We start from the raw sequence: 27,121 nt of genomic DNA on the forward strand, positions 1-27,121 counted from the left end.
AAAATTATAATTGGCACACTGTTAAGCGTTAAATTAAAAAGCTTGCAAATTTGTTTAAGGTAAAATAATTATCCAACTTCAAAGAAAATGGGTTAATGATACAAATTGCAAGAGCTGTGAATACACTTATAAGTATTATATTATATACATTATACATCAATGACACCAAATATTGTTTTAATACATTTAATATTTCTATTACTTCCCAAATGTTGAGTGCGAGTTTAAATTTATATTCATGCGCAGCAAAACGTAACTTAGCTAAAACTTGTACATTTTCCCTAAGTGTCAGCAATACAACCGCATGAAAAATTTCATTGCAGTTGTCTTTCTCTTGACAACAAAAAATGTCTGCTATATTAGGTTGGGGAAAGCGTCATTCCGCTATAATATGATTGAACATCGAACAAAATATCTGTCTGGCTGTAAGAGTAGCACAATTTGGTTTAAGCATTGTCAATCCAGAAATTTTGATATCAAAAATGCACTTTGCTCCGGTTGGCCTTACGGAGAAAATGAATGCCATTTGTGAAAAAGTGGAGCAAAAACGGGATATCAGTCATAACATAGCTGAAGCACTGTGACATGTTATTACACTGAGAATTGACCACAAAACAGTTTTGGTGCATTTGAAAAAAAATGGATAGGAAGTAGGTTTGTAAAAAACCTATAGAAACAAGATCAATATTTGGGTACCTTACGAGTCCACTGAAACAAATCAAATGAACCGTGTACTCATTTGTGATTCTTTATTACGAAGTAATGAAACCGAATTTTTCAAGAACCTGATAATTTATGATGAAAAGTGGAGGTCAAAGGCCGATCAGGTTTCACACACTGTGACGAAGCCTGGGTACACTCGAAACTCGAAGGGGTGTAGTTTTTCAACGTGATAACGCTAAATCTGACACATCTTAAGCCACTCAGCAAAAATTAAGAGTTTGGCTGGGAGGTTCGGCTGCATAGTCCTTACCATATACCTTCAGATATCCGTCTGTTTCGGTCTCATCATAATTCTTTAGGCAGTGTCAAGTTAACATCACGAGTGGACAGCCACAACTACGTGTAGCGGTTTTTTTAATCAGAAGCCCAATAATTTATATAGCAAATGGGGTCATGTCCCGACAAGATGGCAAAAACTTAATCATCCAAATTTAAATAAACTATATTTAAAAATCTCTTGAATTTTCGTAAAAAATGCGAAGAAATTTTTTCCCCAACCCATTATTTCATAGCACTGACAGTATAATTTCTCAGTCACATTGCAACTCGCACTCTTTCATCAATCAACACACAAAGAATAACAATATAGATGCATTCGAATTTAAGCGAAACTCCAAACATTTATTCTAAATTATTTCTCTAACATTGAATTGATAAATATATCGACACAAAGATTAAAATTTTCTATGTATTCCACATGAATCGCAGCTTTCGAGTAAACACTTAGTGCTTGAAATGTATCTTACTTTAAAAAAGTGCAGTTGGTGACACTGTCATCTTATAATGTACCAATTTTAGAAAAAACATTTAACAAAATGATCACTATGTTACAAACCTTAAACATACTTCATAGATAAAATTTTCTTAGTAATCCACTTACTGTTACGAAATATTATGATGAGTAAACAATATTTTACAATTTTCCATCGATTTAATAAATTTTGGTTGTTGTGCTGTGTATGATCAAATATTAGATCGTTAATCCCTCAAACTTACTATATTATACACATACATATTATTTGTCGACGTTTTCAGTGATGTGCGTGCCTTAGGAACCTTAAAACAGTTGACTAAAATTGCACGGAACTATATAATCAAAAACTAAACATATAGACCCTACCAAATATACATTGTCAACCATACTGTAGATCTTGAATATTCTAGATGCCCCGTAAGTCAGATCCTAGTTCTCAATTGCGATTTTAGTCACCAACCATCCGACCAACTTTCTATTTACAAACTCAATGTTCCCATCGCTTCCCGCACTACTATGTAGTGTTAAAAATCAGCATGCACTAACATTTTATACACTTTACTTACAATAATAAATCTATGCCATTAAAAGATATTCATATATATATTGTCTAATTTCAAAAGACGGTTATAAACAACTTTGAAGATACGCTTATTACTGAGGGAAGCAACATTTACCATAAATACTAAAACTAAACGATGTGCCGATCAAATTAAATAACAATTAATATTAAATATGTTATACGAGTCAAATTTTCCAAGATAGCGCTCACATTTGTTAAATCTAAACATTTTTATTCTATTGTAGATGAGGTTTGCCGGAACAAACCCTATCTTTGTACCATAGACTAAAATTATTTCGGCGCATTGCAATAAAATCTATAATACATTATTAAATATTATTATTATATTAATTATTATGTATCTCAATTCCATTAATATTATTGCATTATTTCTGATACCTAATGTATATGTCATACCATTTAAAAAATATCGCAAACCTATTTAATATTTACAAAGATAATTGTTAAATTGTGAAACATAAAATCAGATTTATAAATTTCAATTAAATAGTTTGTATTAACTGATAATAATGAACCTGCATTATTATAACTCACGTAAATGCCTATTTAAATAGCTAAAAGTATTTAGAGGTCCCTATCAAATGATTGAATAATAGAGAAGGATCAAGTTTAGCTAATTTTTCTTCTTCGATATTTTTGAATGAGAATTTACTATTTGAACAATTCAATTTCGGCAGCTAGAAGCAAGCCTTAGTGTTTCGGGGTAACTTAGTTAGGGACCTTCTATTTACACCTTCTCACAAAAATCTTAATTTTGTTGATATTAGCCCACTTATAATTTTCACATATTTTTTAGGTACTACCCATAAAAATGTAGGCTTATAAAATCTCAAATATTCTAAGTCCAATAACACTCCCATAAACATTTTTTGTTCTCATAACGTAATTATACAATATTTTCAAGGCAAGCCGCACATTTGAACGGTGACTAAGTATGAATTTTTTGTGAAACAAAACGGTCCTAAAGGTTAAAATTTAAGAGAGTTTAAAATTTTTTTTCAATTCATTAGTATTGTTATATAAGTTATATTTACACACAGAGAGCGAAAAACCCTTTAGAAGCTGAGCAGATCGAAGCACAAGCTTACAACTAATCATATTATATTAACTTTATTTTAAATAGAATAAACACTTGTGTTCACACTGAAGTTTGCGTCCAAATGTTTAACTAAAAGCCAGTTAAACCCATATCAGCCGACATTTGCCATCATTGTCCGAACACTGCACAAATCCGAGCACAAAATTGTTCACTTCACTTCAAACATCACTTCCACTGATGACCCATGTTGGACGACACTGGGCCAGTCGGCCAGTCTACGGGAAATCGATTAGCACTCGCAGCGCGGCGACGATCACCACCAAATTGTTTGCGAACGCTAAAAGCCATTCGGCAACGATTGGCTATTCCCGTATTTGAGGGCTGACGCCCTCAATGAACTCCTCTAGTTAGTTGTCCGGACTCTCAAACGGTGGAGGGTTCTCGCGTGTGAAGCGGGTGCAGTTGTTGATCACGATGATGGCCAGCTCCTTGATGGTGGCGTATGGCCGGCGATGGCGCAGCAGCTCGTGGAGAAGATTCAACCCACCCTCGGTCTCCACCAGGTTGCAGTATTTCTCCGCTGGAATTGAGAAAGCATTTGGTTAGGTCTAATGGATATGTTACAATGTGATTCATTTGTTATCCAGATTTTACCTTTTTAATTAATTGCATCTTTTGTATACAATCTATTTGTTAATTCTTGTTTGAAATTTTGACATTAACTACAAATAAATAGAAATATTGTCAACATTGTATGTAAAGTACAGTGTAGACTTTTACGAAGGATATCTTTAAATATATTTTTAATAAAAAGTCAATCTCGTAGAATCTACTCACATTACTACATACGGGACACCACTCGCACTAGTCACTCCATATGTATCACGGAACTTAACTCGGAGAAGCGATTAACGTTATACCACGGAGGTTCGCAGTATCTACTCACGGTTTATCGTGGGACTGCACTCACAGTGCAGCAGCTACTCACGCTGTACAAAGGGACTTCACTTGCAGCAGTAACTCACTATATACCACGTAAGATTATTCGCATAAGCTACGCGGAGCAGCCTCTCGCGCTATGTCGAGGGACTAGACTCGCCGTACTGGCTGGCAGCTAGTGGCTAGTGGCTCGTGCGAGCTATTGGCGCGGCTGCAGGGTCAGTTATGCACTCACGGTACACGCTGGTGAGGTTGGCTAGCGCCCACACGGCCCAGTGCTGGCACTGCGGCGTGTGGTAGGCGTGCAGCAGCGTGAGGATGGGCTGGAAGCTGCGGTAGTTGATGTTGCGCACTCACGGTACACGCTGGTGAGGTTGGCCAGCGCCCACACGGCCCAGTGCTGGCACTGCGGCGTGTGGTAGGCGTGCAGCAGCGTGAGGATGGGCTGGAAGCTGCGGTAGTTGATGTTGCGCACTCACGGTACACGCTGGTGAGGTTGGCCAGCGCCCACACGGCCCAGTGCTGGCACTGCGGCGTGTGGTAGGCGTGCAGCAGCGTGAGGATGGGCTGGAAGCTGCGGTAGTTGATGTTGCGCACTCACGGTACACGCTGGTGAGGTTGGCCAGCGCCCACACGGCCCAGTGCTGGCACTGCGGCGTGTGGTAGGCGTGCAGCAGCGTGAGGATGGGCTGGAAGCTGCGGTAGTTGATGTTGCGCACTCACGGTACACGCTGGTGAGGTTGGCCAGCGCCCACACGGCCCAGTGCTGGCACTGCGGCGTGTGGTAGGCGTGCAGCAGCGTGAGGATGGGCTGGAAGCTGCGGTAGTTGATGTTGCGCACTCACGGTACACGCTGGTGAGGTTGGCCAGCGCCCACACGGCCCAGTGCTGGCACTGCGGCGTGTGGTAGGCGTGCAGCAGCGTGAGGATGGGCTGGAAGCTGCGGTAGTTGATGTTGCGCACTCACGGTACACGCTGGTGAGGTTGGCCAGCGCCCACACGGCCCAGTGCTGGCACTGCGGCGTGTGGTAGGCGTGCAGCAGCGTGAGGATGGGCTGGAAGCTGCGGTAGTTGATGTTGCGCACTCACGGTACACGCTGGTGAGGTTGGCCAGCGCCCACACGGCCCAGTGCTGGCACTGCGGCGTGTGGTAGGCGTGCAGCAGCGTGAGGATGGGCTGGAAGCTGCGGTAGTTGATGTTGCGCACTCACGGTACACGCTGGTGAGGTTGGCCAGCGCCCACACGGCCCAGTGCTGGCACTGCGGCGTGTGGTAGGCGTGCAGCAGCGTGAGGATGGGCTGGAAGCTGCGGTAGTTGATGTTGCGCACTCACGGTACACGCTGGTGAGGTTGGCCAGCGCCCACACGGCCCAGTGCTGGCACTGCGGCGTGTGGTAGGCGTGCAGCAGCGTGAGGATGGGCTGGAAGCTGCGGTAGTTGATGTTGCGCACTCACGGTACACGCTGGTGAGGTTGGCCAGCGCCCACACGGCCCAGTGCTGGCACTGCGGCGTGTGGTAGGCGTGCAGCAGCGTGAGGATGGGCTGGAAGCTGCGGTAGTTGATGTTGCGCACTCACGGTACACGCTGGTGAGGTTGGCCAGCGCCCACACGGCCCAGTGCTGGCACTGCGGCGTGTGGTAGGCGTGCAGCAGCGTGAGGATGGGCTGGAAGCTGCGGTAGTTGATGTTGCGCACTCACGGTACACGCTGGTGAGGTTGGCCAGCGCCCACACGGCCCAGTGCTGGCACTGCGGCGTGTGGTAGGCGTGCAGCAGCGTGAGGATGGGCTGGAAGCTGCGGTAGTTGATGTTGCGCTCGGCGAGGCGGTCCCAGCGCTGCACGGCGGCGGCCACGCGCTCGAGCACGGCGTCGCGCGACGGCTCCGCGACCGTCCACGCGTCCGGCCCGTCCGACGCGATGTGCGCCAGCACGCCTGCTGCGTTGTAGCTCACCTGCCACACCGCACACGGATTACACCAGCCGTTTCGTTATTGTATTGAACGTTCAACGATAAGTTATACATCAATTTCATTTAAGCCCAAAAAGGTAATCTACAGAAAAATAAAAGGATAAAACATAAAAAGGATGTTTTTTTTTATACAGAAAAATTCAAAATTTTGGATTAAGAGAATAAATGAATAGAATCATGGTAGAAATTTTGTACATACAAATACTCTCGTCTTTGTTCACCCTTGATATTTTATAAAAAGTATTGACTTTTTTATTAATTTCTTCTATGCTTCTAATCTCAATGTATTACTTTACTAGCTTTCCACCCGCGGCATCGCCCGCGCAGTCAAAGAAAAACCCGCATAGTTCCCGTTTCCGTGGGATTTCCGGAATAAAACCTATCCTATGTCCTTTCTCGGGTATCAAAATATCTCTATACCAAATATTATGCAAATTGGTTCAGTACTTAAGGCGTGATTGAGTAACAGACAGACAGACAGACAGAGTTACTTTCGCATTTATAATATTAGTATGGATGATAGAAGGTACTTGTTCACTCTTCTTTTGAAAATTTGTCCTTACGGTCCTATTTCAAATGTGTACCTACTAGTAATTGTAGTGTATTTTATTATACTATGATTAGTGAATAGTATAAGACCCAAAAAAAAAAATAAAATTAAATGGTTTCTTTCTTTCTATATAATAACCTTTTAACTCGGTACCATTCAAAACCTTAACTGAAGTACTGACTGCTAATATGTGTAACTGAAAATAAGTGCCAGGATTTTTCAATTTAAGATGCTATGAAACTATAATTTCAAGCCATTTGAATGTGAGTTTGTCCACTATACAAAAGACAAAACTGACTTATTTACACGCTGTATTTTTTTTCAACCTTCAATAGAACCTTATTCGAAAAACAAATTTAGACAAAAATCACATGTAAAAGAGATTAAATAAATAAATATTTTCAGGACAATTTTTCACACCCGGCACGATCTGATCCCATACTAAGCTTTCGCTTGTGTTATGGAAACCAAATGGCTGATAAACATACATATATAATTTTAAATAAATACTTATATAGATATTCAACACCCAGACACAGAGAAAACATCTATGTTCATCACACAAATATTTGCCCCGGGTGGGAATCGAACCCACGACCTCTGGCTTGGAAGGCAGGGTCACTAGTCAGTCCAATATTTCCCATATACCTCGATGCCATCGCTAGCGGAGTCCAGTAGCTCATAGAAGACGGATAGGAACAGCGTGTCCATCAGCTGAGGGCGAAGGTGGGGCACCTCAGCCACGTTGCCTAGCAACCCCATCATGTTGCGGAGTAGCTCGTCCTTGTCCGGGAAGCACTGGAATGGGTGTTATTTTAGATAGCCATGTTAACTTATGTGTGGTGTTTGGGGCCAGTTTCAACACAAGGTTATAGTTGTACTTAGGGATGTTTTCAACACTTGCTTATAATTATAGGCATTTTGTTGCCGAGTAGCTCGTCCTTGTCCGGGAAGCACTGGTTTGGGTTGTATTTTAGTTAGCCATGTTATCATTTCCAATTGGGATGGATTCTACAGATGTGGGGATATTTGAGACTCGTTAAACACATTTCGACGTACATTTCCATACATTTATCATTTTAAGAGACAGGTAAACTAAATAGAACATTTTACAGTGAAGGTATTTTTTTTTATTTATTTATAAATTTACACTTTTTAACAGTTTATTGGCGATGCGCTCCTATAATTAATATAACTTAATCCTAATTAGCGTGTAAGGGTTTCATATAAAGAGATAGTTCATTTTCAAAGTTTTGATTGGTTAAATAAGTTTTTTGGAGTTTATGATACTAGACTACATAGAGTACTATGATATTATTATTATATCCTCGACATTGATCTTACTCAGCATAGAAATTCGTCTGCTTAAATTGGACTAACTCGCACTGGGGAATGTACCACACCCCCACAGAAGACATGTGAATGCTATTTGATGTGTACCGTTGTTGGACGATTGTGGGAGGAACCTAAAGCTCGTATTCTTTTATTAATCCTCATCCTTGGGCTGGTTGCAGAGCTTGACCGACCATCAGTGCGTACGTCAGTCGCGCTTGTCATATGTATGGAAATTCATAAAACCGTTCATAGCTAGACCGACCATACGCACGCGTATTGTCATGCGTAGTGTCATAGTCATACACATTGTTGATGCGTATCGTCAGGACCGACGGTATGCACTGATGGTCGGTCAAGCTCTGCAACCAACCTTACTCAAAATCAATCAGTAAAACAGATGTAAAAGAGATGAACAGATGCTCTTCATTACGAAACATGATTCGTCGTACCGAGTATTTGACAGAAAGAGCCTTCTGTAGAGCGAGCGTGGAATTTTAGTATCCTTAACTGGATCAAATCTACCGAATCTCACCTTCAAGCACGTAAGGAAGTATTCCATCCCGCGATTATCCAAGAACCGCTGGCAGTTCTGTGGCGTCTCATCGGTGACGTTCCACATGGTGGACCAAGCCACCTCCATGACGTCATCGCACACGCGACGGTTGAGGCGCTCGGATATCACGTTCAGCATTTTCTGGAACAATCACATGAACACATATTTCTCTCCAATAGATTAGAGTGTAGGAATTGGGAAACTTCACTTAATTATATGTACCCTATACTCGTGACTCTGTTTTTTGGGCATCGATATTGAGACCTCTTTGTTGAAACGTTCACACGTCAACCAAATGCCAACTGTAACTGTAGGCATATTTTAATAAACGATTTAATACTACACAAGCAGCCCCGGCAGACCTTGTTGACCCATTTTTGTGATTTATCTCTATAAGAAAAAGTTCAGGAAGGAAGGCTTTGTTCCTTAATAAAAATGTAAGAAAAAATAGCTGAATTTATTTTACTATATGGTTATTTTTATTTAATTTTTCATTATTAAGCCTTTCAAAGCACAGAACCATCGAGCGTCATACAAATTTTTATTTCTTATATTGGAAGTTTGAATTATCATAACAATTTTGAATTTCATTATTATTGCCTACATACGTGTTGTCAGTATAACAGAACTGGGAAATACAGGTAACGGGTTAGATTTAATATAAATTCACATATTTAATTTTTGCAGGGTGAAAAAAACACAACATACAACATATTATATTTATTGATTCCAAAATGCTTCTGGTATTAACTTTTCTTTGAAAGGAAAAAGGTGTGTATATGTAACATCAGCAATTAGAATAAGTATATTTGATAAACTAATGTTTATGAAAACTTGGGAAACTAGCAGTGCGATATGGCGCATGAGTACATGCAACGATTCCACCTAATCTTTTTCATAGGATCATCGTCAAATTGCCCTCCTGATGATACGAATCTATGTTGTCAGGGGACAACCGAGTGCAATTTTTTTAAACCGATTTCAGACAATGGCTAGAAATTGTTATTTTTCGACAGGGAAATATATTATTTATTGAAATACAAATAAAAAAGTCCCATGACCTTTCAGAATAAAGTAAATCCCACCAAAAACATAAATGTAAAAATTGGAGCCAAGTTCAATCGTTGACTCAATTTGCCGAAAAAAGAAGTGAAGAGATCTAAATGTGTGCCAAGTTCTGTAGACAGTCCAGAAATTTATTTACAAAGGTGTATTAAGAATACTTATTTATGCTCAGATTTGTTAATTCAAATGATTGAAATAATGTTATTTTTTTTATTCAAATTACAAACATACATACGTTGTATGATTACATATACATTATACATATCTCCATAATACACGGGTACCACCATGAGGAAGATAACCGGTCCTTTGGGAGGCTTACGTGGGTACATGGATCCAACACGCAGAGGCCCTTTAGAGAATTTTAATGTGTTGTGGGACACCAGCCGCAGCCTGCCCATGACTGCACTATAGAGATATATTTGACTGGCCAGTTGGCTTGGTTCGTAGTGACCCTGCCTTCCAAGTCATTGGTCGTGGGTTCGATTCCCACCCAGGGCAAATATTGTGTGATGAACATAGATGTTTGCTTTGTGTCTGGGTGTTAATTATCTCTATATAAGTATTTATTTAAAATTATATATGTATGTTTATCAGCCATCTGGTTTCCATAACACAAGCGAAAGCTTAGTATGGGATCAGATCCTGCCGTGTGTGATAAGAGTCCCATAAAAAAAAAAACAGCCCTGGGCCGCAGCTATTGCAAAATATTATTATAATATTGAAAATCTGGGCTATGGAAAGGGGGTGTTCGGTAGGTTAAGTCTATAGGGACTATGGACGCTTGCCTTTGCAATATTAAAACATATATTATTATTATTCTTCGAAAACTGCTTTATTATACAGGGTGACTTTTTTTTTTTTTTTAAAGGCACCCGTCATCACAGGGTGTTCGCGCCACCTCTGGATTATAGTCCAGAGACATTTTTTGCTTTTATTTATTTTTTTGTATGGATAATATTAAAATACAATAAAATACAATAAAAAAAAAATACAATATAACATACTACTTTAAACAAGATAAAAAAAAATAAAAAAAATACTGTATTAAATTACAAATAAAATGACTAAAATGTACCATAATTGCTTAAAATGCTATAAAATTAAAATTATTATAAAAATTCGGTAAAAACACGGCACAAAAACACTCAACTTAATCCTATATCACAGTAAAGAGCTAACTAATATCACACACTATTCCTTTGGTTGACTACGACAACAATATTTCTACAATATTGAAGGAACGCATCCCTACACTTGTCCCCCAGGGCAGAAGGCAGATTCTCACCCGTCATCGCCATGCCCAATTTTTGCTCAATAGCATATCTATTGCTTGCAAAAATTGGGCACTCGAGTAACAGGTGAGGAATATACATATACAGGGTGACTTGTTATAGGTGTAATAGTTTTGTAAGTTTCAGAAACATTTGATATTTTAACTTTTTTTTTTTAATTTGCCAGATTCTTCGGGAAAACGATAAAAAGTAATAAAAATGTGTTAATATTTACGTCAGTTGGGCGGATTACACGTCAGGAGTGTAACCCGCTTACCTATATATATTTTAAGAAAAATCATCTCATAAAATTTAAAAATAATGCACACAATATACCTTTAAAAGCACTTCACTTTTTACTCTTTTTACAGTCTGATTTCGACTACTACGAAACTTTTTCTATATAAATGAACCCTTTGTATAAATTTATTCATTTGACATTTCATTCGCTATGCATGTAACACAATAACAAATTGAAAAAGAACAGGCAAGCCTTCGCTTTGACTTATACAAAGATCAAACATTTGCATAGCAACTGAGCAACTTATTTTGTATTTCATCAATGATATAGAGTATAGACTATAGAGTACCTATAGACCATAGCTTTCAATATTTTACGCAATTTAACTGTACCGCCTCTTTGGTACAGTGGTTGGCGTGTGGCGTGTGAAGAACCGAGGGGTCCTGGGTTCGATTCCCGGTGGAGACGAAGAAAAAAATTGTCTCGGTCTGGCAGGACACAGAAGGCTGATCACCTACTTGTCCCTAAATAAAATCGATCAGTGAAACAGATGTATGCATAATGCATATGGCCCTTACCCCACTTGGGGACATGGGACTTCACTTAACTGTAAAATCGAAGTGTTGTGTTCAATTCTTGTACAAAGTTCATACGCCCTGTAACTAAAGAGATAAAACACCATTGAACATAAAGAACAATCGATCAATGAAACAAATATATTTCTTTGTATTTGCTAAATCATGTATTTCTATAGATTCTCTATTATGTACAACCTAATATAGGTTACTTTAAAGTTTCATCCAAAGCGGTCCAGCAGTTTTTTCGTGAACAAGTAAGAAACATACATCGATACGGACACACTTTCGCATTTATAAATTATAATATTAGTAGGATAGGATAAGCTTCAGATCACCGTAATTAAATTTGCTGGTTTAAATAACGCCAGTCAATAAATTCGCTTTGCCAAATATATGCGAACAATAGCAATAGCTCTTACTATGATTTAAAATCCTCAATAAGTCTTATTTTTTATATCGTATTTATGTTTCTTTCCTTACAAACGGGTACAAACAAAACCCTAACTCAATCTAGCTCACAGAAAATAATTGATAGTAATAAATCTTCTTTATTTTTCTGTCATAATAAATGTTCGAAGTCACACAGAGCATAAAACCAAATATGATCAGCTTATGGACGACAGAGACAAACATTATTATATTGCAAAGGCCTTAGGATCAGATAGCTTGGCATAAAACAAAAAAATAAAATCGCAAATGCACACAAACGTTAAAATGAGGATTTCGCAAGAAAACAACTCGTTTTTCGGTCAATCTTCATGATACTTCACTAATCATATTATCTTACACTAGCTGCGCCCCGCGCTTTCACCCGCATTGTTCCGCTCCTGTTGGTCTTATTATAACCTTCCTCGATAAATGGGCTATCTAACATCGAAAGAATTTTTCAAATCGGTAAAGTAGTTTCTGAGATTAGCGCGTTCAAACAAACAAACAAACTCTTCAGCTTTATAATATTATAAGTATAGATGATATGACAATAGTTCTACATTCAATTCAGCCGAATCAGTTCAATAGATATCTATGTATTTGTAACATAAGCAACTTTACATTCACACAAATATTTTTTACAAATTATACTATTAGAATTGTAATAAATTCGAAGAAATATTGTGGTTTATGGTTTATTATTCACACAGGAGGGTTTTATTTTGTCGAGTCACTTTTGTGGATTCTTTCTTTTTTTTTCATTTTGCACAGCTAATAATAATAATTAACAGATAATATAATATACAATTGCAATGCAAAAAATTATAAACGCTAGAATATTATGTGAGTGCAGTGCTCAATACATTATAATTTATTATAACATACACATCATTTTGGACAAAAACATTGTAACTAATTGCATAGGAGATTTCCGAAAATGTGTTATACTAGCTTTCCACCCGCAGCTTCGTCCGCGCAGTCCAGTCAGAGAAAAACCCGCATAGATTCCGTTCACGTGGGATTTCCGGGACAAAACCTATCCTATTCCCGGGGTATAAAGTAGCCTATGTCCTTTTTTAGGGATCAAAATATCTCTATACCAAATTTCATGCAAATTGGTTCAGTAGTTAAGGCGTGATTGAGTAACAGACAGACTACTTTCGCATTTATAATATTAATAGTATGGATAAAATACATAAATAAATAAAGCAGTTTTCGACGATCCTCTTTTTATCTTTTCAAACTTACCTTTCTAGATTAATATTTTTATTTTATTATCTAAACCATAATTCAATTTTAATAATTTTGTAATGATTGTAATAATTATTATTATTACAACAATCACCCAAATTTTTGAATTACAAATTATATTTATGTTATACCTTATGTTAAATACTTAATCCACTTGTCGAATTTTATTTCTGTAATAGTTTGTGAGTGAATCAGGCGTTTTGGAAATCCTCGGGGAAGATTAATCCCCAAGTCCGACAGTGGACATTTTAGAACGAATGTTAAGAAATGAAAGAACAATTTAAAGGACACGGCAGGGAAAATATTCTAAGCTCACTATATATTATAGTATACAAGGAAACCAAAAAAGATAAGTTCCATAAGGGATTCATTCCATAGTTATAATACTTACCGCTATGGCCCCCTTGTTGCCACTTGGCACGCAAGTAAGAATTTCCAATAATTATTCCTACAAGTTTCATAAGGAACTCATTCCATGCCTAGCTATAAATACGTACCGCTATAGCCCCCTTGTTGCCAAGGAAACGCTTCTGTTTGCCGTCCACTTGGCACGCGAGCGAGTTCAGCAGATATATAGCGATGCGCTGCACGAACCACTCTTGATTAGCTTCTGCCACGTTGAGTAGGATTTGCACCACGCGCTCGTATTCGTATAGCTGGAAACGTTTAGTGGAATGGTTACTTTTTGGTTACAATACACATGATGATTATAGAATATTTAGCATACAATTTTTATCTAACAAAAAATGAATGTTTTCCAGTACAATTGATACGATGAGAAGATTTTTACGAAACCGATAGAATTATTGTTTAAAGTAATTGAAACTAGTGAAATAAATACGCTTTAATTTAGAAATCTAATAGTCTGGATTCCAAATTACGAAAATTTTAATACAATGAGAAAATAAATATTCTCAAGTGCTGTAGGTTTTTTTTTTTTATTGGTCGAGTACTATTTTCTCCAAAACAGCTTATTAGTTATCTGTGTCATTTTGGACAGATATGAAAAAAAAATGAAAAGAAAAAATATTTATTTGGACCCACATTATAATAAGTTTACATACATGAGACACGACTATCGACTAAACTAGGTACTAGACCTATGCTTTAGGCGATCGACGCTTTAGATATAGATTGTAAACTGGGTTAACTCATAAGCTTTTATCTTCTAAACTACGCGAGTTAACACGCAGAATCAGGTTAGTAGAAAAATTGAAAATGTAATTTATTTTAGACTGGAAATTCTATAAAAAAAATCCGTTGCGTGCGTTCGTCCCACGATGTGTTTACTCAAAAGGTATATCGACTATTTAAATGTATATGATAATTAATATGTACGAGAGTGCCAAGTTTTCCATATGTATTGCCAAGTTATTTATAATATTAACGGCTAGTGTGAGAATAATTTCTTTTGATTCGGAATTATACTAATTAGAAAGGTATGGGTTTATGAACTTCATTCGTTTTTCTTCCCTCTGCGTGAAGTTAAATGAGTAGGAACTGTTGACATTTATTTTTGTATTATTGATGTACAAAGTATTAGATATTCGTTAATCGTATCTGTCGAAAATATGTAAAAAATAATTTATTTATATAAATGTTGGTGTGGCCAAAATCATACGTAATGAGGATGGTAGTATTCCAAAATTCATGAAAGTCTATGAAAGAAATCCTATTTATTAGAATATAATACTTGTCAAATTAGATATTTGAAGTTCAATTGATTCTTTTATATTGAAACTAGCTTCCGCCCGCGACTCCGTCCGCGCGGAAAAATTAAGATTTATTTTTTTCTACGTATTTTTCCGGGATAAAAAGTATCCTATTTTATGCCCAGGATAATAAGTTATAATTATACCAAGTTTCATCGAAATCGAACCGTTACTTTTCACGTGATGCCTGAACATACAGACAGACAGACAGACAAAAATTTTTTTAATCACATATTTGAGTTTGGTATCGATCCAGTAACACCCCCTGCTATTTATTTTTTCAATATTTTCAATGTACAGAATTCACCCTTCTACAGATTTATTATATGTATAGATATTATTATTTTTCTGCAGAATCTGAAGCAACATATTTTCACAACGAACTCGGTACGAATATTGAATATGACTTTAGCACTGAACTAATTCCAAGGTGAATTTGCTCATATCTTACGTTGGAATATTATTTTATATTCAAGGTCTGAATAGTTTTCTATCTATAGTGAGTATTTTTATTATAATTACTTTCATGTTATTATTTTGCTAATACATATTCAAATAAAGATATTAATATAATAATCATATAGGTCTAGCAGAATCTAATGGTATATTTATATTTAAAAAGTAAAAGATTCTCATGTGGCAACTTTATTTGACACCTATCAAATTGGTTGTCAAATTATTTGAGTTGATGATTAATTTTTAGGATTTTTTCTTCAAAATCTTCGAAAATGTCGAAAAAGTCGCTGCGATCACAAGCAAGAGGAGTTGTTTACAATATGTATAGAAAAATATTCGATGAAGAAGGTTCAAACACATCACAATTTTCAATTTTGAAGCGCGTGGAAGATTTTATTGTTACATTGGTCTTACCCGTTTTGATACTTTAAATTAAAAATATTATAAGTAGGTAACTATAATATTATTTGTTGATTAAAATATAATTTTATGAAAACTAATTACAGGAGTTTCCAATAAGGCTATTTGTCAAGTCCAACTGTTCAAGTCAATTTTATAATGTGTATCTGTTAATACTTACGAAAATAAACATAATTTTATTTTTATTTTTGTTTTATTTTATAAAAAAATATAAACAATCGAGTTTTGATCTGCATTATCATAACATCAATATTTTCATATGAATTACATTTCCCACAGCCGGAGGCGCCAAAAAAAACTTGATTTACTTTATTAACTACATTTAATAATTAAAATGAGACTTTTACACACATGTCTGCTCGATGCAGACCGGAGTTAAGGAATCATTATACATTTTTAATAATTATTTTAAAGAAGTCTTAAAATCTAACACAGCAAAACCACGCTCGCATTCCGTTCCCATGCGAACGGCGTAGTCGGCAGTTTGCTGTTAAGGCCGGAACGTAACACATGCCGTAGTGATAATGATAATATATACAAATATAGGTTTGTGTAAATACATAACATATAATAACCCATTGAGCCCTGAGCGGCCCGCTGACCACGACACAATAGATTTTCTATTGTGTCTGTGATTCCGGGGGCTGAGTTATTACCTATATGAAAGTAATATGTATATTATACATGTAATAAGTACCTACATAATACTATGTGGATATCTCATTATTAAGTACAGTATTATCCACTTATGTAATGTGACTAATGATATTGAGTACAAGATGAAAAAATAAGCAGTATCAAGATCGTTCAGTCCATTTTCCCTAGGGTTGCACACTCAAAATTTTGATTTCCCTAATTGCCATCAGATTCTGGTTTACCTATACACACAACAACACGAGTATGTTTAATATACTTGTATAATTATATCATACTACTTGATTTATTTTTGAAACACAAAGTAAAGTTATGTCCTTCTCCAGGGTCTAAATTATACCAAAACATTTATAAAAATTATTAAATCGGGTTAGTGTAACTATTTATTTAGCAAAAATGGAATTCAACATGTTGCAGACAGCACAGTTGCTATCAATATGCAGAAGCAGCAATGCAACATGCAGATTAGACCATGGCAAGTTGAAAAGTCACCCTTGGAGCGCCAACATTAAAACTAAAGGTTCCCAACATTGTTGATGTCATGTTGATGATGATGCTCAACCAATGTTGCTCACGAAGCATAACCCGACCAAATTCTAACGCCATATGCGCCAAGTCACTCACCACATCGCCGGGTATCTTGAACTGGCAGAGTGTCAGGCAGCCGTTCCTCATCATCGTGTCATCACCGATATGGGCGTCCATACCATCCAGCAGCGCGGTGATGATGCGACGCTTGAGCTTCATGCCGATGCGCGGCTTCTCCTTCCCTTTTACTATGTAGAACAGTGTTGCGCTGGAAGTTATACGCGCTTTGTTAGCACATGGCCTCAATACGAGTCTACTTGGCCAGATAGAGATGGGATTTTAGTTTTACAGTAGCAATTTATCGTACATTGTTTGATTACAATATACATTATTTGTAAAACATAAAGTTTACGGCAGCAATCAAATTTATCTTTACAAAAAATTTACAATTAAAAAAAGGAATGAAATATAGCTTCTCTATGTTTACCTAACGGCTAACCTGTTTAATTGAGCAGTTTAAAAAAATATACAAATTAACCAACTTGTATTTTTGTATACTTAGGTATTAATTAATCTGATTTATTTTTTTTAGCAATAAAAATGTTTAAAGAAATATATGTTATGTATCAAATATATATATAATATGCATACTTCCTTATATTTTCATAAAGACATCTCACTTATCAGTGGCATTTGAGCGCAGTTACAGTAATTCTATTATACCAAGACCTTGGGTCGGATCATCGTTGGCAAATTGCACTTGTAATTCACAGTACAGCGTCTAGATAATGGTACAAAACTAAAATATAAAACTACGTTGTACACATAACATTTATCCCGTGAAATAGTGCTCCAACCGCCTTTCATAGTAAACAGTCTATGACAAAATGATAATTACACTATAGTAATTAACGTATCATGCTCATGAAAGGTTCAAAAAATAACGCTAGAACAATTCGTCGTAATGTAACGTTCTCTAGAAAATAGAACTTATCATTACAGGATATTCACAATTTTTTATCTCCTTTTGTAAAAATGGTTAAAATGCTTCTTTTGGTCTCGAATTTAGAGGAAATCATAAGGTTAAAAAAGTAGATACTTATGTTTGTAAGTAATCATTCGATTATAATCATTTCCAACTGCATCACAAACAGGACTAATGCATAATGAGTAATCCCCTACGGATATATTGTTTGTTAGCAGGATACACATAAAACGATCCATATACATCATACTTATTCCTTATTAGTGAGAGCATTTCAGCTATCCCCCACCATAAATGTACAAAGCTTTATTAATCTTTATCCAGAAAAAGTTTCTAACAGTTTGTGAGTTTGCGACAGTGTATTTTTTATGTCATAGACAAGGAGTTGGTGGGTCATCTGAAGATAAGCGCTGTACCAACACCCATTGACAAAAAAAATGGACATTTGCAGAGACGACCCCTGAAAAGAACTCACCTTCCCGAAATCTGTATGGGCTTCTCCGACACGTACTGTTCCATGGCTCTCAGCACGACATTGAGCGCTCGGCCCACATACGCAATATTCTCGTATCTGAACAGATAGTACAGGTCGTTCAGCACGCGAGTCAGCATCGCTGGTCTCTCGATGTACGCCCTGGCAGCTGTCAGGATCTGCTCCTCGTTGGCATCGCCGGAAATCTATAATTGTCAATTGTTTATGAGTTCATTATTTGTTCAAAAGGTTGTCTACTCTTCTAGTTCTCTAGTCAATTTATAATGATTTCATTCTAAAACTGTTCATATGTCCCGTCTAGTTCTATTGATCCGATGTATAGAATATGGATATGTAAAAACGTCAGTTCAGTATGAGCCCATTATGAGTACTACAGTTAATCAACGCTACTCCTCTGGTTGTAGGTGTTTGATGTATGGAATGTAGGTATTATCTAGAAGTGTCAGTTTAATATGAGTTTATTCTGATTTTCTGAGAATTGGTATTGAAGTCATTAAAGGTCTGCTTCTAGTTGCCTGATATATAGAATATCTAGAAGGGTCAGTTTAATACGAGTTCATTCTGAGTGGAATTGATTTGTACCTACACACTCATCTGGTTCTGTTGGTCTGACGTAGGTATATGTGCATGGACTGTGCTAACACCAGTAAGAATTTTTGAAAATTAATCTCGAATTTAATCTAGCCAATAAATAATTCATATTTCAATGCAGTAATAATCTAGTTAATATTAATTTAAAATTGTAAGTTTTATAAAGCGTTCTATGTTGTTTTAACATAAAGCGTGTGAAAATAAATAAATAATTAATCAATACAAAACCTCATTCATTTTAATATTATTAAAAATGAATAAAACCAGGAACGAAATATTATAACCCAATGTGGATGACATTTTCACAAGCTAGTTTCGAAAACAAGCTTTACGTACATACTCGCATAGGTACTCGTATAATAAAACAGTAAACGAGGCCATTTCCCTACATTTCAAACTAGCTGCTCCGCGCGGTTTCACCCCCGTGGCTCCACTCTTGTTGGCCGTAGCGTAACGATATATAGCCTACTAGGTTTCCGCCCGCGGCTTCGCCCGCGCAGTCAAAGAAAAACCCGCATAGTTCCCGTTCCCGTGGGATTTCCGGGATTGCGTCATTTTCCCGGGATAAAAAGTAGCCTATGTCCTTTCTCGGGTATCAAAATATCTCCATACCAAATTTCATGCAAATTGCTTCAGTAGTTTAGGCGTGATTGAGTAACAGACAGACAGACAGACAGAGTTACTTTCGCATTTATTATATTAGTATGGACTAGGTTTACGCCCGCGGCTTCGCCCGCGCAGTCAAAGAAAAACCCGCATAGTTCCCGTTCCCGTGGGATTTCCGGGATTGCGTCATTTTCCCGGGATAAAAAGTAGCCTATGTCCTTTCTCGGGTATCAAAATATCTCCATACCAAATTTCATGCAAATTGCTTCAGTAGTTTAGGCGTGATTGAGTAACAGACAGACAGACAGACAGAGTTACTTTCGCATTTATAATATTAGTATGGATAACTTTCCTCGATAAATGGGCTATCTAACACCGAAAGGATTAGCGCGTTCAAACAAACAAACTCTTCATTCTTATAATATTAGTATAGATTTTTCAACAGACTCCAAGTGCGATTGTTGTTTGGGTTTGTTACCCTTTCTTCAGCGATTTTGACGATCTATTTTTTATTTGAGTTGCCTTTCGATAGGTCCTATTTTAATGTTGTCCAGTTCTATAGGCTATTAATAATCAAGACCAACAGGAGCGGAGCAATGCGGGTGAAACCGCGGAGCACAGCTATTCATGTATAAAACTGAATAATATTTTATCCTGAAATAATAAACCTCGACATTGTATGTTTTCGAACAAATCAGGATTCATGAAAATTGAAAAAGCCTATACTATAAGTTGCGTGTATTTCTTTGAAACAGAAGCGTCAACGTTTCTCGTTATATTTTAATTAAAACTACCCACCCAATGTTTGGATGGTATTGATTGACGCGTTGTGGGCGTGGCTTTGTGCTCGGTGCAAAATGCAAATTCACTGTCACGCTTTTGAATTTTGTCGGCCATAACTGTTCTGTGGTTGGTTGTTTTATTTCGGTACTTTGGTACATCTATAGTTCATACTACCTACCTATAGATACATTTTTCAGTCTGCTTTTAATCATAAACTCGTATTCGGATTGCCGCTATTTCGCTCACGTCGGCTTTAGATTAACGCATGATAAAATACATAATATTATATTCTCTAAACATCCTCCGGTCAATTGTCACCCCTCATCTGCCACCTCAGATTTTTTATTTTCACGATTAAAACTCTTTACCTATATAGGTATACAAAGGTATACGAAATTCATTGGAATTTCTGTTTGGTACACGTAGGCTTTAGATTAACGCATGATAAAATTATTTATATTTCCTAAACAACTTCCGTTAAATATCATCACGTCTGAAGTTTTTGGTTGTTTAAAATACCATGTTGTTTTATAACTTCACTGGAATTTTTATTTGGTACACAATCGTTGTTCTACCAAAGTGCATGTTTGAATATAATAAGTTTTTAACATAGAGAAACAAATGTTTGTTGAAAAACTTTTTTCAATGTTTATCAATATTATTTCTATTCTTTTTTAATATCTTAAAACAAATACAATTCCAATACATATAATAAATTCGTTAATTTTTTCTTCTACATTCAATAGAAATAATTTTATTACTTATTTGAGAAGGGGAAAACCAAATTAATCAGTACAACAGAAATTAAGTAGTATTTTATACCCATGACCAATAAAAATAGCCTGCTCTATTTTGGACTTATTATTTATGAAACCTAAACAATTTTTACATTTTTAATAGCTGTATATTTAAGTAACTAATAAGAGCATATTATAATCAACTAGCTTTCCACCCGCATTACCTAAAACTTGACAAATTAATAAATTTAAATTTTTTAATATTAAGACGAACCGCAACCGGTACAGCCTGAAAATCAGCGCTGCTTTTGTGCAGCATTTTGCTGAGGCTGTATCCGTTTGCCTAATTGTAAGATACATTTTATAACTAATGTGTTTTTTTTTTTGCAATAAATTTCTTTTCTTTTTTTCTTTCTTTCAAATTATGTACTAAAACATTATTCTTGAGCCACTATCTACTAAAATAATTCCTATACTAAAATTATATATTAATCTTTTAAACTACACGACATATCAAAATCTGTTGTGTAGTTTAAAAGATTAAGACACAGGCACAGGAAGGAACTTTGTTTTGTTTTATACTATGAAATAAAGTATAAAGTTAATATTATCTATACTAATATTATAAAGCTGAAGAGTTTGTTTGTTTGACTTTGGAATCTATTGAGTTTAAATCGTAGACTTGATTCACAAACAAACACCTACGTCCTACATACAGAAAGAGAGACAAGTGATAACTGCGTTAAAAACAACCGACTTCAAACTTGCACTTGCAAAATTTACAAATACCTACAGACAAAAATGCTCATAAAATAAAAACTACTGGGCCTATCCGAATAAAATTTTTATGGGACCAATTCGACACTATCCCGCATCGAACAAAAAAAGAATCACGTAAATCGGTTCAGAAACCTCGGAGTAATCGGTGTACATACATAAAAAAAAAATAAAAAAATATACCGGCCGAATTGATAACCTCCTCCTTTTTTTTGAAGTCGGTTAATGATTTTTGTTCACATTATCATTTATATCTTTAAAAAGTTGATATTTAAGTTTTATTTTATAGCATTCTAATGCTTTATTTTAACATGCTTTTCATCTCAGTCTGCTCAAAGTTGAAAAGTTATTTGATGAGTTTGGATAAACACAACTCAGATAATTGAGCCTCTTTTTAGAGGTTAATTGTGGATCCACCACCAGTACATAAGGACTCATACAGTAGACCCGTGGTTTTCTAACAATCATTTGCAGGGCCTTGTCGAAGTATCAAATTTTTCAGACTATAGGCTGCTGCCTAGGGATCCCCCTATAGTACCCTATGTTTTTAGGCAAGAGTACCTTGTAATTCAACAAATTACTGGCCTAATGATAAGCTGATGTTAGAGGTAGTTCTGTTTCAGAAGTAGTTACCAATCATGCTTCATTGTGTATTTTGGAATTTAGACAATATCTTAGTAGTTAGAGCCTGTGGAAGAGCTCAATAGTGGTGTATTTTTTTGTACGCATTGTACAGTGTACAATGTTGATTGTGACGTTGGTTGATTGATGCAAAAATTGTCCAAAAATAGGGATTCAGCAATTATAGACATGTCGGACTACAGGGGGCGACGGATAGGCCAGGGGCCGGTGTAACACGGGTCTACTGTATACAGTGTGTAATCGTTAAGTGTGCACACGCGATTATTCCGTAACTATTGCAGATATAAAAAAACTTTAAACTGATATCGAAAGTACTTAACCTAATGAGTAAAATTAATTTTTAAAAATAAAACGAGAAATTTCCAAAAATGTTACATTAAACGCCCCCATACATTTTGTATTCATAGCAGATTTTCGAAGTGAAGTCCTCATTGTGCAATACAATGAGGAGCTCTATTTATAGTTTCGAAATGAACTTCCCTTCAAATTTGCGAAGTAATTTAAGCAGAAAACCAAAAAAAGGAAGAATAAGCTAAAATCTTTCATATTAAATGTAAATAGGATAGTCATTAGTCGTATCTCATACTAAATGTATGGGAGGGTTTCAAGTTAAATGTTTAAAGATATTTCTCGTTTTATTTTTAAAAATTTTACTAATTAGGTTAAGTGCTTTCGATATCAGTTTAAAGTTTTTTGATGTCTGTGATAGTTACGGAATAATCTCCTGTGCACACTTAACGATTACACCCTGCATAGGGGCCATCCATTAATCACGTGATGTTTTTTTTGGCATTTTTTGACCCCCCCTCCCCCTTGGTGATACGTGGTGAGGTTTAAGACTACCCCTCCCCCTTCCCCCCTATATCACGTGTATTTTTTCGTACCTGCAAAGAATCTATTTTTATTTATAAAAAAATACTGAAATAAGTATCATCTAATTTTATTATAGAAAATTAAAGACTACTAAACGTCCAGAGGTAGACAGAAAGATTGCAGTTTGTTTTTGAATGACATAAAAATAATGAAAGAAATACGAAAAAGTTGTACGCGTTTGACTAAAAAAAAAACATGTAACGCCGCTTTTCGGTTGAGTATCGCGCGTTTGCCGAAAAAATAAATACACGTGATATATTACTTTACCCCCCCTCCCCCTGGTGATATTTCGTGATTTTTTGATGGACCCCTCCCCCCCCTTTCGAGCCTCACGTGATTAATGGACAGCCCCATAGTGGTTGTAGTTACATGCCAAGTTGGTAAATAAATAATTTTATATTATAATCATATTAATACTATACATAACATGAAGTAGGTACAGTAGTTGAAATCTGAAATGAATTTGTATATAAAAATGCATACTCACCACTTTAGCTGGGATGTCATGTCTCTTGCAAGCTCCATGATGAGTGCCATACAAGCCGAGGAACTCCAGTGGGTTGTGCACGCGAGTCACCAGCCCCGGGATGTCACAGCGTGCCTGGACCTCAATGCATTCCTGCTCTCCATCTTTCACTATCGACAGAGCAGCAGCTCCATTCCCAGCCAGATTTGTACCAGAAATATCAAGTGACTCCAGATGTGGCAGTCTGCTCACCAGCTTCAACAATATCTCATTGGGATTGTAATATTTCCCATGTCTGTCATTAGAGTGTGATAAATCAAGGTGACGCAGATTGTGTAGCACGCAGATCCAGTCAATGATCTCTTTTGACCAGAGCACATTGTGCAATATCAGCGAGCGTAGACATTTCAACTCGCACAATGAGTAGGCTCCGGCAGATGAATATTCTGATAGATCGAGATGAGTGAGGTTCTTCAGTGGCTTCAATAGCATAAGTGGCATTATCAGCATACCTCTGCATTGGACAGTCAAACGTCGCAGCTTGTGTGCCTCCGGGCGCCGTTTGTGGTAGAAACTGTCTGACGAATATGTTGGTGTGGGTGTAAAAGTGAGCGGGCCAAATTTCAGAGCCACTAGATTCTCATTATTTTCACTGATGATGTCTATGGATGCCTGCGACAAGTATTCGCACTGCACGAGCTCCACTGTGACTGGTTTGTGCTCCATCAAACATCGCAGGCCTTCATCTGTGATCCTCGCATTCCGCAGTTTGATGATTGTCAAGCGTGTGCGATCACGGTCACGAAATATATTCGCGACGTTATCATTGACGCGATTCTTCTTCTGGTAAGCTTCTAGAAATCGTTCACATATTTCAGCTGGCAGGATAATATTATCTCTCAACTTACGCCATCGACTGAGTTGATCTTGTGTTGTGATTACGTCCAAATTGTTGACCACATATCCCATGCAAATGTCGTAAAGGCTGTCCGGGGAGCTGTCGCACAAAGAAAACACTTCCTGATCCATCCACATTTTGATCGAGTTCTCGGTTTTTCCTTTCAATTGCCAAATCAAAACACACGCAATTACACCATTTCTACTGCTCACTTGTCAGATTCTATGTACGTCGTTATCAATACAATACGGATCATAATTTTTACACAAGGTCGCGAAAGGTGTCCTCACAGGGACGAGATCTGAACCGGAGTGATAAATGATGACTGAAAACGCAATATTTCACATTTCATAGATATAGTAAACTACGAATCTAGACTAGGCAACTGGCAACCTATTTTAATACCATTTGAGATTTACACAGAAGTTGTCCACAGTGCGATGTACGTACCACTAATGTTGCCATTGAAACTTTCATTTTACCGATAAAAACTAATTATAAAATTACAAATTTTGACACAATAATTAAAATAACTAAAAAAATAATTTTGAAAATAATAAGGTGAATCAAAAAAAAGGAAATAATACCTCACTATGCACATATCTTTACAATACAAACTTTTATTATAACCTAAGCTAGTCTAAAACTTGTATTTATTACATTATTTCGTTATATGTCAAAGGGTTCAAGATAGCATTTTCGTTGACAGCCCCCGTACACTTAATTTTTTCCGACTTCTTCAACATAATATTATCTATAGGTACTAATATTATTAAGAGGAAAGGTTTGTATGTATGTATGTATGGTTTTCACGCATAAACTACTGGACCGATTTCAAAAATTCATTCACCGTTGGAAAGCTGCATCTTCACTGAGCAACATAGGCTATATTGCATTTAAAAAAAAATTAGAGACCAAAAATGCAATAATGTAACCCAAGGTGTAAAAAATCCTTAATAATAATTAATATTCTGTCATCGCGTGCTCCTTGAAGTACGAGGATGATTCTTATGAAAAAAAAAAGACGTGTGGCACTCGGGGACTGCCGCGGTAAAGCTATTGCATGCCTTCAAGCCACGTCTCCGAGCCCGTCGGAGTGAGGAGCGTGAGGTTTTTCGTTACGGTAACGCTCAAGGCCCGCGATAGTAGCTATGCAATAGCTTAAAAAAACGTAAACATGTAGGTACCACGGGTGAAGGGGGGGACCAGTAGCAGTATCCTTATAATATATTGGTTAGAGTTCTAACAGACGAACGGTAAGTTGTGAACGGCAGAGGCTACTTTAGCCGTCGCCACATGTCAACGGCAGTCCACGGCGCGTCGACGGCAGCAGTAAATATGTGCATGGACATTATTCAGCATAAATCTAACTAAAAAATTAAAAAATAACGTTTAAAAAACTAAAAAACACGCTTTCAAGATAGACATCAGATACTAATAAAAAATAATTATTACTGTAGGAATTAAACAATAACCAGTACATAGTATAATTGTGAAAAAAAGTCTCTTTTCAAGAGCTGATTATACATGTTAAGCGTGTTTTTTAGTTTTTTTTAAATATATTTATTCCAAATGGGTTTGAATTGCAGTTAGGGGGCGCCGTATGAATCTCGCCCAGGGCGCTGGTAGGGCCTAAGCCGACACTGTTCGCCCGTGTTGTCTGCAACTTGTTAATTTATAATATGTATACAGCATTCCTCTTGTATAACTTAATTTGAAGTTATACTTCTTTTGGCACGATGGAGAAAAATGATGAGAGTGAATGTGTGAATATGTGTAATGACCGATTATTTTATATTTATAGAGCCCACTATTTTCTATAAAAATAAAATAAGTATACAACGTCTTGTTTTAGTTTTTCTTAATCTCATATAAATTTTATTTTATTTTTAAAGAGCGATATTATAAACTATTCTAATTCTAACTATTCTCTAAACGTTCTGTATCTTTTTCTTTGTTCTTTTTTAGTCGTGAAACCTTCTATTTCATCCAATCTTAAGATTAAAGGTACATTATATTCACATAACAGTTCAAAACTTTTCAATAATCAAATTCCCATGCATTTCCAAAAATAGCGTGGTGATATGATTAAAACAATAAGGCACTGGTATAATAAAATTTCCTACTTTGGGGTAAAATCTTTAGTTGCTGGTAACACTGAAGCAGAGAAATGGAAATGTCATTTGTAAGTACTGTACGAATTGAAGCTTTTAACTC

General features: G+C 36.6%; 1 protein-coding gene across 2 annotated transcripts; it reads right to left on the reverse strand.

The window, feature by feature from the left end:
* Positions 1-1,658: 1,658 nt before the first annotated feature.
* LOC123705592 (protein zer-1 homolog) lies at positions 1,659-25,336 on the reverse strand. Of its 2 annotated transcripts, XR_006753315.1 has the most exons (9): positions 24,028-25,336; positions 18,514-18,716; positions 17,150-17,321; positions 13,781-13,939; positions 8,425-8,586; positions 7,206-7,355; positions 5,847-5,990; positions 4,396-5,724; positions 3,553-3,679 (listed from the first exon to the last, which is right to left on the reverse strand). XR_006753315.1 is itself a non-coding variant. In XM_045654450.1 (8 exons), the coding sequence occupies exons 1-8, from the start codon at positions 25,039-25,041 to the stop codon at positions 3,507-3,509; spliced, it is 2,286 nt and encodes a 761-aa protein (XP_045510406.1). In that variant the 5' UTR covers positions 25,042-25,334; the 3' UTR covers positions 1,659-3,506. The 2 variants fall into 2 exon arrangements, 1 of the variants encoding a protein (XP_045510406.1); XM_045654450.1 differs by lacking the exon at positions 4,396-5,724 and having other exon boundaries at positions 1,659-3,679; positions 5,738-5,990; positions 24,028-25,334.
* Positions 25,337-27,121: the final 1,785 nt, after the last annotated feature.

Source organism: Colias croceus, chromosome Z (assembly GCF_905220415.1).
Source record: "Colias croceus chromosome Z, ilColCroc2.1".
NCBI classification, from domain to species: Eukaryota; Metazoa; Arthropoda; class Insecta; order Lepidoptera; family Pieridae; genus Colias; species Colias croceus.

Excerpts from the sequence above, each read along its gene's own strand:
- LOC123705592 (XM_045654450.1), bottom strand. The coding sequence starts at position 25,041 with ATGTGGATGGATCAGGAAGTGTTTTCTTTGTGCGACAGCTCCCCGGAC. Across the intron at positions 18,717-24,027 it reads ATGACATCCCAGCTAAAGTG|ATTTCCGGCGATGCCAACGA; the intron begins GTGAGTATGCAT and ends TGACAATTATAG. Across the intron at positions 5,991-7,205 it reads CCGCTAGCGATGGCATCGAG|GTGAGCTACAACGCAGCAGG; the intron begins GTATATGGGAAA and ends GCGGTGTGGCAG.